General features: G+C 40.4%; 1 protein-coding gene across 2 annotated transcripts; it reads left to right on the top strand.

Moving 5' to 3' along the window:
* Window positions 1-6,935: 6,935 nt before the first annotated feature.
* Window positions 6,936-13,332, top strand: fsta (follistatin a). Of its 2 annotated transcripts, none has more exons than XM_022218084.2 (6): window positions 6,936-7,147; window positions 8,349-8,546; window positions 8,738-8,956; window positions 9,053-9,277; window positions 9,852-10,082; window positions 12,160-13,332. In XM_022218084.2, exons 1-6 carry the CDS (start codon window positions 7,057-7,059, stop codon window positions 12,246-12,248), a joined length of 1,053 nt encoding a protein of 350 aa, XP_022073776.1. In that variant the 5' UTR covers window positions 6,936-7,056; the 3' UTR covers window positions 12,249-13,332. The 2 variants fall into 2 exon arrangements, with proteins under 2 accessions (XP_022073776.1, XP_022073777.1); XM_022218085.2 differs by having other exon boundaries at window positions 6,937-7,147; window positions 8,349-8,540.
* Window positions 13,333-14,342: the final 1,010 nt, after the last annotated feature.

Raw genomic sequence — 14,342 nt, 5'->3', positions numbered from 1 at the left:
GCAAAACCCTCTGAAAGTCTGATGGATTCACTCAACTTTTCTGGGTTGTGGTGCGCGCTGTGTGCTGTATGTTACTGATACCAGCTTTCTATAAACACAATAATCGCTGTTAACTGCTGAACATTGCCCCCCCTGAAAGGTGCCTAATTTTCAAGGACCCTGAAGTCAATGTAGCACAGGTGGTAGAGATCTGCAGATTTGCACACAAACTCATCTATCCTCTTACTATAGCCATGCAAAGTCCCAACTTCTAGCCATCACTACATCAATGTTCAACAGTCCATATCTCTCTAAATAATGTGCCTAGAGGGCTCCCCCTGTATAAGTTATAAGCCAGTCTGGTCTAGAGCAATACTAAATGGTGCTAAGACATTAATCTATAAGATTTGTAGTACTTTTAACACCCTTAACCCTACTTGCGAGTTGTTTTTACAAAATAATATTTTAGCTTTTACTGATTTACGGTAATAAATAAATTTATAAATGGCGCTACTTTGGCTCTGACCCTTTATCTAGCTGTGGTCACTGTCTTCTGGAGTGACTTGATTGGTTGTACGTCATGAATAAAACTGCTTTAACTTAACATCTGTAAACAAAAAAACTTATCAACAAAGTTTTCTGTTAGTTTGTGTTCTAAGTTTAACTCCAAGATTTTAAATACTGTCATTTACTCTAAATGTCTCACTAATAATCACTATCAGCCTTAAAAACCCACAAAACACCCGTCTATACTCGACCACACTTAGTACAGTCCGGATCCCCCTTCTATAAATCTGCTTGGAATTTTCCACTTCCTGTTTGTCAAAATGGCCTTCTACCTGGACAGGTTTTGTTGGAGCTCATGCAGCAAACATTTTGGGTAACTGCACTTTAATATGGGTGGATGACACTGAATTAGAATCTGTTTTAATGAGACTGAGTTCAGATGTGTAGCTCTGTCATTAAATAGGAAATTACATAATCAACTATCTTTCTGACTAAACTAAGATTAAAAAGTGAAAAACTGCCTGATTCCTGCATCATGAATGTAAATCTTTTTGTTTTTTATGACAGTAAACTGAATATATTTGGGTTTGACATTTTATCAACCAAATCAAGAAATTAATTACTGGAGAAAACAATCAACAGAGTGATGCACAAAGAAAATGTATTTTCTAACATCTATGGCTGAATTACTCCAATATTACAAAATTCAATTTTATTTATATAACATTAATTACAGATCAAATTGTCTCAAGATGCTTTTTTTTTTTTTCATATTTAAAATATGGCAAAGTAAGAAATTTAAAAATCTTGACTAATCCAATTTATTATTTGGTTTTTAAGAGATTAATCGACAAAACTTTCTCCACTAAAACTAATAAACATGAGGTCAAATAGAAGGAACAGTTTTAAATCCTGCAGTCCCACGACGACAAGAATGAAGTTTCTCAACAAAAACTAAATCTGCTGGTGGATTCCATTGAAGTCCTAATAAATGATAATAAAGTGTGATACTAAAGGTTTGTGGTGCTAAAAATCTCAAGTAAAGATATCAAGTTGAACATCTGGATGGAGGTTGATAAAAGTTGACCTCCCTTCATTTGTCTGGAGCCGACTCCATGGATTTTATTAATGCTGGTTATAGACCTGCTCTTCTAGTCGTCTTCCTTCAAGTCGCTGTAAAAAGTTAGTCCATCCTCGCAGACTTCAACAGAGATCCTCAAAGAGACCTGAGGGGCTGGTTAAAAGGATTATTCCACCTAAAACCTCAACTAGGGCAGTACATGTAGCAGCAGCAATCAAAAGAGGTCCTCTCTGGGTGAAAGAACCGCGTCCGATTGGCAGCTCCCTTTCTGCTCTTACCATACTCACTAAACTCAAGTGCCATGGAGGCCTTCTATATATCTATCTATGGTTTGGCTCCACACTTGCTGATGACCACTTCCGGTCTCAGAAAATGAAAAAACTGACCTTTTTCGTTTCTGTCTCTTCCTGATTTTATTTTTATTTTTTTGTTATTCTAAATATAAAAGGAAAATCAAAGCATTTTAAAAATTTCATATGTCCCTTTTTGATCATGAAAAGGAAAGACACATTGTATTTCAATGAAAATCAAATAACCACTCGTTTTTTGTTTTTCAATATCCGTTTCAGAACGAAAAATACACGGACTTTTTTGGTTATTCGCCAACCAGCAACCAGCATATTTTGTGCTCTAAACACAACTGAGATAGTGAGATTTTTGATCAAAGCTCATCCGACTGTACTGAAATATGTATTAACACAACTTTGCCACAAGATGGCAGCATGATGCAGGTGGCATGTAACTGTTTAGTCTTCCTCATTGCTCTGCAGATGACTTGGACATGTCATATCATCAATGATCAGTCCATCATATTTTAGAGGCGAAATTTTGGATTTTATTTCTCTGTTGAGAAATACAAGCTTTCGACTTGTGTTATCTCATCTCCTCTCCTCTCTGACCCTGCTTGGTCTGGAAAACTACTTGGACCACTTTCCTCTCAAACGTCAGCACAACTTGACGTTTTCCTTCAAACTCAATTAATTTCCTCTCACATTTTTGCCTGTCATGTTCTCCCACCGTTAGCTCGATCTGTCCCTCAGCTGTTTTGGAATGTGTTTCAGAATGTTTTCCTTCTCGACAAGTCAACGCCAGCACCCAGCAGAGTGTCTTGTATTCATTTCTTTGGATCTGGCAAAATGGAATTTGCTGTTTGTCCCTAATACATAGCATGTTTTCTGGAAGCCTGGGCTTAAGCCCTTTTCCTTGTTGGAGGAGATATATAGAATTTGATAAATGACTGAACAGCTTCAATTCAATTCAATTCAATTTTATTTATATAGCGTCAATTACAGTCAAATCGTCTCAAGACGCTTTACAGAACCCATATGCCTGACCCCCAGAGCAAGCCCAAAGGCGACAGTGGCAAGGAAAAACACCCTTTTAACAGGGAAGAAACCTCGAGCAGAACCCGGCTCAAATAGGGGGGACCCATCTGCCTGCTGGCCGGGCGGGTTGAGAAGGACAGAAGAGGGCAAGGGGGAGGGATGGGAGAAGAGGGAGGGGTGAGAAAGCAAGGAAAACACAACACACATTTGAATACATGCATGACAGGATATGTGACACAGACAAAGTATAAGCTAACATTGAAAACTGACTCATAGTTTACTCTTATGATGTACGGCTCTGACATTAAACATACTCCTTATATAGCTAGCAGTAAAATTCAAACAGTATGTAAGTTAGCATAACAGTATATTGAAGGCGATGCAGAGTTGACTCGTGGAAAAAGGGAATTGGAAGCAGAGGGCTGGTGGAAGGTCAGTAGCAGTATCCCACAGTGGACATGGTGGAGACTGGACCAGCTGGTGGAACATCGACCGCAGATCTGAAGCATCCAGCTCTGGGACCAGGGACACTCGGAGAAATAGCACAGGGGGAAACAGAGTGAATGTACTGCAATAACGGTATACATATTAAATGTAAAGGTAGATAGAGAAGGGCTCAGTGCGTCAAGAAAAGTCCCCCAGCAGCCTATAGGCCTATAGCAGCATGACTAGGGGCAGAACGAAGGGACGTCCAAGAGGGGGTCAGCTGTACAATGAAGACACAAGCCGAACCTCTGTGGGTCACCCAGTCAGCCCCAACTATAAGATTTGTCAAAAAGGAACGTTTTAAGCCTGGTCTTAAAAATAGAGAGGGTGTCTGCCTCCCGAACCCAAACTGGGAGCAGGTTCCACAGGAGAGGCGCCTGATAACTGAAGGCTCTGCCTCCCATTCTACTTTTAGAAATTCTAGGAACAACAAGTAAGCCTGCAGTTTGAGAGCGAAGAGTTCTACTAGGATAATAAGGTACTATCAGATCTTTAAGATATGATGGAGATTGGTTATTAAGAGCTTTATATGTCAGAAGAAGGATTTTAAATTCTATTCTGGATTTAACAGGAAGCCAGTGAAGAGAAGCAAGTATAGGGGAAATATGATCTCTTTTGCTAACTCCTGTCAGTACTCTCGCAGCAGCGTTTTGGATCAACTGTAGATGTTTGAGAGAGCTATTTGGACAACCCGATAATAAGGAATCTCTGTTTCACAATTACTCATGCACCACGGCATTGTGAAACAGCCCTTGGAGTCTCATGCAGAAGTGTAAATGTGGAAATAGTTGCTGAAAAGAGATACAGGGAAAGAGTTTGTACACCTCTTTGTAAATTCGTCCCTCTGGGGTTTCCTGCAGATGATTGGCAGTGTGAGCCAAACAGCTGGCCTGTGCCACAATGGGATGATTGCTCACAAATTGCTGCAATACTCTTGTAAAACAACAGTGATGTCACAGCAAATTTAGTAGTAACTGTTGGCCTTTTTTTGCACTTTTGTAAAACCTTCAGCATTACCTGAAATTACTGTTTAGATGGTATATGATTTACATCTTTTAACAATAAAACTGTAGATATTGTCTTATAAATGACCACATTGTGCTACAGCCTCAACTTCTGGCTTTTGAAAACAAAAACTCTGCATCAAATTAGAATAAATGTCATCCCCTGTGGCATTAGGAGTGTGTGCAACCAATCACAGTTGTCTTCAAATTTTATGATTTTACTTATAGTGGCACAGCATTCCAATCAGATCATTTGCTTCATGGTTCTGTTTTAACCAAAGTCAGCTCGGAGCCCGGAGCCCTGCTTGTCCCCTTTTGCTTGTGCCATTAATGGCTTCAGGACAGCAGCCAGCACTTTAAAGTTGATACAGCAGTGCAGAAATGTACTTGCATGTCAGGAAGTGTTTTGGAAACTTCTGCTCTTCAAAGACACTGGTCTCACAAATCACTCACACCCGACACTCAATGATTTGACGAACACAGTATCAGGAGGGACGTTTTCAGATTCGTTGAAAGGAATTGCAATTTTGAAATTCCTAATGTAAAAAACTGCTGCTTCAAGGGTTAATTCAACCTAAATGACCTCGTTCACAACATTAGTGCATTTACTCAGATTCTTGACTCAAAAAATATGCAATTTTTGATCACCAAATAGCTTACTCTGCTTGATAAAATCACAAAGGGCTTAATAATGATGCTGTAAACGTGTCCCTCAGACACCTTTATCTGCTTTTATTACACTGAGATGTTTCTGTAGTTGTTTACTCCAGAAATGTTGGCTGCTCTTTATCCAAACATGAAATTTCATAATGCTCTGAATGACTTACAAATCATTTTGATAAGCCTCTCTGCAGATATCTTTGGAAGTACACTGCATGATGACTGCTTGTTATTGTTGGGAAATTAAATTGAAGTGAGGACAAAATGTACACGTTTGGCACCAGAGAATCTTAAATAGCTGATAACTGCTGGAGATAGTGGTCCAAGTATTTGCTTGAGTTCCATATTTCCAGTACTGGGGCCATTTTTCATTGATTTAATTTGATTGTATCCTTTATTTTGAGTCTTCCAGCTGGTTGCTGTTTCTGATGCTGCTGTTGGCTCAGGATGCTGTAGCATGAGTTCCATTAGTGGATCAAAAAAGGACAGAACATTCAGAAAACTTCAAGGACCTTTCTTTTGTATGACATAAAATGACTTTAGCACTAAACATCAGCGCCTGACAGTGTTAAATGGGAAAGAAGTGGCTTGTCTAATTGAATAATGTGAAACAGTAGAAATGTGGATGTTACTTTGTGTGAGTTCCATCGATTCCTGGGATCTCTGTGTGCATGAGCTTTGTAACAAAATAAATCTTGCTCAGAGCTGGTAATAGTAATGCTAAAGGTCAAATGGATTTAGCACAAAGCTCCCAAAATGAGGACTGGTAAGAATTTATGATCATATAGGTTGTTGTATCCATTTATTTAAGGCAGCAGCATTCGCAGCTTTGTGTGTGGGAATGTTGTAAAGGTTTGATTACATGTATTCTCATATTTTGTAGATAAGCGATACCCTAGTGGCATTTTAACTGAAATTAAAGAAAGGGAACACAGTGTCTCCTGCCTGCCCGTCAGATAATTAACTCCCTGGTGTCTGATTCGCACAAGCAGACACTTTGCTCTTTGCTCTGGAGAGCTGTAACCAGGATTCCGCTGAAGAGGTCGCGCAAGGACTTCTGAAGGAGTTCAGTGTGTGTGTGTGTGTGTGTGTGTGTGTGTGTGTGTGTGTGCGCGCGCGCGCGCGTTTCATTCAATGAAACGCAACACCCCGCTCCTCTGTCTGAAGCCTCTTCGGAAACAGGTTTGATTATATTTAAAAGCTTGACCCGGGAGAGAAACCCAAACAACTGTCTGTTCTAATATTAGCTGTGCGGCTGTGGACTACTATGAATTCTATTATTGTCTGGGCTCGGATATATTCTAAATAGCAACTCTCATCAAAAGATTTGCACTTTTGTCTGCAGTTGGTGGAAAAAATATCAGTTACCAGTAGTACCCTTAATTTGACTTCATTTGACTCATGTTATGTCCGGATAGGTATGTTGGCTGTGGGCCTGTTTGATTAAACAACAATAAAGGCAATGATACATAAGGAAGCATTAATATTATTATAAATATTATTATCATTGTTATTATTATTATTGCTTTCATGGCACATATCCAAGCCGTGCGTAAAACGTGCGTAAAAGAGAGCAATCTGTGGCAAACGACCAAAGTACCAAAACGATTTTAATTAAAGCTTAACTGTATTCTTCATCAAACCCCAAATTCATACCAACTGACTCATTTTGTCAGATCTTCTATCTTTCTTCTGTTTGCCCTTAAAGCTGCATGGTTCCAAAAACATGTCGTTTTATTGCAAATAATTTCACATTCTTTAATTATTGCGGCAAAGAGAAAGTTGCTTGTAACGATGTCACTTGATTGGGATTGAAAGAACTTTGTTAAGAAAAAAAAATCTCCCCACCCCCACAGAAGAGGAGACCGCCCACCAGAGACAGTCGACCCGAGACCCCTTATAGATTTAAAAAGAGGCTGCATTCTCAGACTGACACTTATTCAACACTGCCACCTTAAGCAGATTACTTTTGCGCTGCCTGTGTCAAATACGTGGTTCACTTTGCCTCTCCATCATGTTTGGGATGCTGAAACACCATCTTCACCCGGGCATTTTTCTCTTGTTCATATGGCTTTGTCACCTCATGGAACATCAAAAAGTTCAAGGTAAGCTCTCCTCATCCATTCCCGTGCATTCTTTCCGTTTTTTGAGAAACTTCGACTGCTGTCAGCCGCAAAAAACGCGCCAGAGTCGGATACTTGCTACCACCGAGAAACTTTTCAAAGTGGGTTTCCTCTTTTTTCCGCGCTGATAAAAGTCTCTCCACATCAGACAGTGCGTGCGTAAAAGCGTATATAAAACAGGTGCCATATGGAACACTTCAAAGTGAGACTATGGCAGGTTTTTGCAGCCCTCGCCAGGCGCACAACATACACTAAAGCCGCCACGCCGTGTTGGTGGCAACGTCAGCTCTCCATAATACCTGGAGCGTATTTCATACTTTAGTGTGAGCATTCCGTGCTGCATGATGTCCTCGTCAATCCTGCAACAAACTTGAGAATGTCCACTGTGAGTTTATGGGCGTGTTAGTTACATATTTCTTGCGCGCACCCTTTGCACAATGTGTGCACATTTTTTTTTAGTCTTGACCATGACAAAAAAATAATAGTCTCTTGCACCAATGTTTTTTATTTTATTTCGGGGGTTAAATTTCAAACGGATTTAAATGAAGTCTGTGTTCAATACAAGAACATGTGAACGTATAATGTCATGTGTGTCTATGTCTGTTTAAACATCCTGCTTCTGTCTGGATCAAAGAATATTTTGGTGGCAGAGAGCCTGAATAACCGTTCTGTTTCTGATTTTTGTATCTTTGAAATAAACTTTGCACTGTTTTGCTAATAAGGAAGTCATTGTCTGGTGGCTGCATGTCTGGGATAATGCAATGAGGCGTTGGAGACGGTGGTGTGCTTAGCCTTGTTACCTAAATACCGTGGTTTTCTGAAGGAGAGAGATTGGCTGCTATTTAACGCTGTCTAGACACTCCAGTTTCTGTCCGGTGATAACAAGGAGTCTCTGGGAATAAAGGACGACCCCCCCCCTCCGAAGATTCTTCTTACTTTTTTTGGTTTGCGGCTGCATTGTAAGGGCTGTCAGTCACAGTTGGGACAGGCAAGTGTTAAGAGTCTCGCAAAAAAAAAAAAAAAAATCAGACAAAATACAGCCGGGAGGGTGAGAGGGGAGGGAGGGAGCGTCTCGGATAATACAGGCTGCGTGTGTGTCTAGTGCGTCTGGGTCAGCGGTTTTAGACGTCCAACATGCGACATTCGAGCTTTTTTCTCCTCTTTTTATTTATTTTTTTTACAGCTGGGAACTGCTGGTTACAGCAGGGGAAGAACGGGAGGTGCCAGGTGCTCTACATGCCGGGGATGAGCAGGGAGGAATGCTGCCGGAGTGGAAGACTGGGGACGTCCTGGACCGAGGAGGACGTCCCCAACAGCACGCTCTTTAGGTGGATGATCTTCAATGGCGGAGCCCCCAATTGCATACCTTGCAAAGGTGGAGGTGCACTCATTTCCCTTCGTTTTTCTCATAATACACATCATCGGTCATTCTGTTTGCTAAATCATACTGTTGATCTGATTTACGCACAACGCCGTGCGTAAAATATCCCCTTTTAGTGTGCACTTCACGCGCCAGAATAACTTTACGCACAAGGCCAAAATCCTCATCACAGACCTTTTTTTTCCCTTTAGAAACCTGCGACAATGTTGACTGTGGGCCTGGAAAGAGGTGCAAGATGAACAGGAGAAGTAAGCCGCGCTGCGTGTGCGCGCCAGACTGTTCCAACATCACCTGGAAAGGCTCAGTCTGCGGATCAGATGGGAAGACCTACAAAGACGAATGCGTGCTGCTGAAGGCAAAATGCAAAGGCCACCCCGACCTGGACGTGCAGTACCAAGGAAAATGCAAGAGTAAGTAGATATTTTTATGCAAATTCTCTGCGAGGTGCTTCTTAATTTTCTTGTATGCTGTGTAATTTTTCTCAAAATATTTCTTTGTCTCGTCAGAAACCTGCCGTGACGTCTTGTGCCCCGGCAGCTCCACGTGCGTCGTGGACCAGACAAATAACGCATATTGTGTGACGTGTAATCGGATTTGCCCCGAGGTGACGTCGCCTGAGCAGTACCTGTGTGGAAACGACGGGATCATCTATGCCAGCGCTTGTCACCTGAGGAGAGCTACCTGTCTCCTTGGCAGGTCCATCGGAGTCGCATATGAGGGAAAATGCATCAGTAAGTCTGCAGCTAGAGACATGAAAGCGTGAGACTCCCCGAGAACGCCTGCAGTCACTGACTTTGAATATCGTATGAGTGCATTTTCTTCCTGGCCAGCTCTGCAGTAATTCACTGTTCATTTCTGCCAACATTCCAGTGAGAAGGGGGTCTCAGAAAGACAGAGTGTATGTGTGTTTGGTAGTTGCTTGTGTTTGCTCAAGAAATGATAGACATCTTATTATTTCCTGATGTTGGCAGCACTAGCCCATATGGGAGAGGGGGGAGGAGAGGAGGAGGGAGAGAGAGAGCAAAACAGGGGAGCGCTGGGGCCATGAAGACATGCTTCAAGTTTTGAGTCAGATGGATTCTTGTCCAGATAGCAGTCAATCTGACTCATGCAGGCTTGAAATGCTACTTTAAGCACAACTCTCTCTTCCCTAACACAAGACCTAACCCTGTATAGCAGGATATAATTTGTATTCCTAGCCTAGTTCTCCAAAAAACATATATGATCTTGTCTGAAAAGCATGCACGCATTCATGATAAGCTGTCTCATCAAACATTTCCCCCTGTGGTGACTCTCTTCTTCTAGAGGCTAAGTCATGTGAGGACATCCAGTGCAGCGCGGGGAAGAAGTGTCTGTGGGATGCTCGGATGGGCCGAGGGCGCTGCTCGCTGTGTGATGAGGCCTGTCCGGAGAGTCGGACAGACGAGGCGGTGTGTGCCAGCGACAACACCACATATCCCAGCGAATGTGCCATGAAGCAAGCTGCTTGTTCTATGGGGGTGCTGCTGGAAGTCAAGCACTCGGGATCTTGCAACTGTAAGTAAACAACAAAAGCAAAATATGAAAAACAAAATAAACAAAACATCCCCATTCCCTCTCCAAGCAAAAGACAATATTCCATGTTGCTCACGCAACAAAAACTCCCCCTGAAAGTGACCCCCTCCAACCCCTACTCTCTCCCAGCTCCCACCCCAGCCACATCACCAGGCACAGCTTAAACAAGCAGAAAGGACTTGGGAATGGAAGAACTTGCATGACATTGTCTTTGTCGCTGGCTTTTGTTCTTGTGTTCTTGTTATTTTGTTTAGTTTTTAAATTTGACCTTTTTTCAGTTCTCCTGCAAAAACAAGTTAACAGAAAGGTGAATGACAATTCTATATCAGGAGACTCTAAGAGCCTGGGAAAAAGCTAACTTCATTAAACTTACCCAGATAATAGAGGAAACCTATTGTGTTTGCAGTGAAACAATCCTGATATTTAAAAGTAGTTTTGTTTATGGTCATGCTAGTGACCTGCAGGGGCAGGTTGCCTTACATTTCATGCAGTATTTCTCTTTTTTTATCAGTAATGTTTTATTCTTATGATAGTGGTCACATCTTTACAGCTTGTAAATTCCACAGTCACATTGCTAATTTCCTGGTAACGGTGTATTTGTTATTTTTGTATTATTTTTCCTTTTTTTGTTGCTTTCGGCTGTAATCAATCAATTCAAAATGCACTGCCTCTTGTGACATACACCACACTGCCAACATGCCAAGAAGAAAAGAATACGTTCAGATATACTCATATGACGTGCATAAGGTGATTGTAACATTGGTGCCATGTTAATGATAATGACAGCAGATTTTAAGATTGATATTCTTGTAAACTACCTAACTGTAGATCCCTGTGAGTCATTCAAGAACTCACCAGCCTGGGGGGCAAACCATCAAAATGAACAATAGCCTCAAGGAAGTATCAGATTTACATTCCAAGTTGCTATTTAGGAGAAAACCTCCTTGCTAGTTTCCTTCTGATCGACTTAATATGATGTGCCTGCGGTATGCAGTGGAATCCAAGGGACCAACTTTATGATCACCTCATGAGCTAAATATAAATGTGATAATTTACAGTGTGCAGGATGAGTATAAGCTTGTAGAACCACACTCTCTTACTTATCATTGTTAGAAAGAAAAAAAGTTAACACCTAACTTTTACCATCCATGTTGTTTCCAGTGAATGTGCTGTCTACCAGAATATGTATCAGAAATTACAAAATCCGTTTGGATTAATGAGGGACTGCCTGTTTTTTCACCCCCCCCCCTTTTGTGTTGTCATTCTCGTCCTCGCTTGTGTGCTTTTTTCTTCTTTTTTTTTTTTGAAGTGTCCAGTGTAAATCTCTTCTGTAAAAAGGAAAAGAAAATACCTCAGAACTGTGTTGATGAGCTCCGACCTGCTTGCTAAGGCCAAGCTGTGACACAGAGTCCTCCCTCCCTGTACGTTTGAGCCAGAAGCTAAAACTAGTAATAATAATAATAATAATAATGATCAGAAACTAGCAAATCCGAGAACACAAGAGCACTTTTCTGTGTTATGTGTGTCTGCTTTCAGGAAATCTGCCCAAAAGAGACCCGAGCCACTGGAACCATCAGCCCCAGTGCCCCCTTTACCCTCCACCTAGCCTCCCCCCCCAGCCTCCCCCCTACTTAACCCACCTTCCCCATTATCCCTCTGTTTCCTCATGTTGCAGCCTTGACTTGCTAGATTATGTAAATGGACGTTGTATAATTGGGGATGCCACAGTAATTGTTGCTGCCAAGTCACACAGATTCTTCCTCACACACAGATGCAAACATAATCACACACACACACACACACACACACACACACACACACACACACACACACACACACACACACACACACACACACACACACACACACACACACACACACACACACACACACACACACACACACACACACACACACACACACACACACAAAAAGAAAGAAACAAAAGGGAGGCTGTGTGCCAGTGGCTTTATTGTGAGCTTTTTTTTGACATTCAGTGATATTCTGCGCTGTTGTGGTCCGTATTCATACAACAGCTACCATATATTCTCCCATATAGCCATTACAGAAGACCAGGAGGAAGATGAGGAAGATGAGGACTCAGACTACATGGCCTATTTCCATTTATCTTCTATACTGGATGGATAGGCTCCCATCACTAGGGGAACAGTCCTAGGGCAAGGAATCATGTCCATACTGTACATTATGTGTATGCTTATTTATTTTTTAAAGAAAAAGGAAGTATACATATAGTTCAGTCTGCTAGATGTTTATTTATACTTTTTTTGTGTTTTATAATTTATACATTTACATTGTCAGGCTATCATCTACCATGATATATTGTGTTACCACTCATTTCCCCCCCTTTTTTGTTGTTGTCCCTTTTACTTTCTTTTTTTTATCACGAAGAAATATATTTGTCCAAAGAAAAACAGTGTTATTTATTTGTCATGTTACCATGTAAGTATAAGTCCTCTACAAGCTGTAAATTGCATTCCCCGAGCTGTAAAAATCTGCTTGTTTCTGTCAAATCTCTATCACAGATGTTTATGTCACACATACGTAAATGCATGTTTAGACTGTGTGTTTATTTATTGGGAATATATCAATCATTTTATGTACAGAAGTGTTTTCTGGTTTGTTTACAACTATAATAACTGACCAAAGGGATTCTCTCAATGGTTTTTGCAAAAGAGCATTGTAAAAGGTGCAACACAGCAGTGATGAAATGGAAAAGAAAAAAAAGAGCCATTTTGTTTTTCTTTTCTTATTTTGAAGTTTTACTTTTAGCCCTTTAGGTTTGTCTCCACAAGAAGACAACGACTTTAGACGTAATTCCATAGCATCTATTTTGTCTCACCACATTAGAGCAGAGGTAAGTTTTGGATGATACTTGATTATTTTGGAAACAATGTGCCATTAACATTTGTGAGCTGTCTTCTTGCCAATGTGCTCCATATTGCTCTCACAGAGCTAAAATAGGACTAATGTACTGCAGTACTCCACACTATATCAGTCTTCTTCACTTTGTTTCTCTGTTTGGTTTGTTTCCCTTCTTTTTTTTCCCCTCCTCAGAATGCATTTTTATTTTCAAGCATCGCAAGAGAAATACAAAATTCTGTTATGAATATATAGTTTTGTATTTTTTATGTAAATGTCATATGTACATACAAAGTTTGATGGTATTTGTACAGATATGAAGAGTGAAACAATAAAAGTTTTTTTCCTTATACTTTTTTGGGACCTGTTTTATCTTTTGGTGAATATTATTTATTTAAACATATTAAAGTGTCAGTGCATGTGTTGAATTCAAAGAAAACGTGGACCAAGCATTACTCTATTCTTTTTAAAGCTGCAAACGGTCTCTCAACTTATTTGCAAGAAACTTTTCTATATCGCATGTATTGTATCAGTCTTGCTACAGAAAATTACATATTCCCAGATGAAGATTGAATCTATATTTCCTACTGAACAGATGTACAAATAACTTTATATGCTATGATGCAGAATGTTGAGTATGATAAATAATTGTGGTTTAGACTTACAAACCATGAACATGCATTAAAACTGTAAAATGTAAGCTTAGATTGAAGTTCCTTTTCTTGAAACCAAGGCATGATGTAGAAATCTTTATGCCTTGAAAAAATAAGAAAGAAAAAGACCAGAAACTTGCATGGAAAAAAAAAGTTTGTGAGACACCCTGAGACTCACGAAAAAGACAGTGGCCACTTCAGTGCTGTCGACCACAGAGGTTTCTTTGTGGCATGCTGTTGCTGGCGACGGCGGGAAGTACTCTAAAAAATAGAAAAATCAAAATCTACAAAGTGTTTTAAAACTTTTGGTCATACTGAAGCCACAGATTAGCCCAGAGATGTCAAACATATAGCCTGCGGCCTGTGGGATGGTCCAATCCACTTTGCAAAACGAATCCTTACTGTAAAATAGTAAGGATTCATTAAATCCATCGAATCGTTATAGTGCAATATAACGTCAGTCAGCAGCTTCAACACAAAAGAGTTAAATTTGGTGGAACCCTATATTTCATGCGCTGCCATAACTTTTATGTGTTTTTTACGTATAAATTTAGAATATTTACAAGGCGGGGGACAACTTTTTCCTTTAATAGTTCCCATTTCGTTTGTGTGGTCTGTCCACACAGAAGTGAAAATCAATGTAAATTTTAAATAATTTCTAGATCTTGACAAATTCTTTTGATCAAAAAGTAAAATACAGTATTGTTCA

This window comes from Acanthochromis polyacanthus, chromosome 7, assembly GCF_021347895.1.
Source record: "Acanthochromis polyacanthus isolate Apoly-LR-REF ecotype Palm Island chromosome 7, KAUST_Apoly_ChrSc, whole genome shotgun sequence".
NCBI lineage: Eukaryota > Metazoa > Chordata > Actinopteri > Pomacentridae > Acanthochromis > Acanthochromis polyacanthus.
This window is presented reverse-complemented; position numbering and strand designations above follow the sequence as displayed.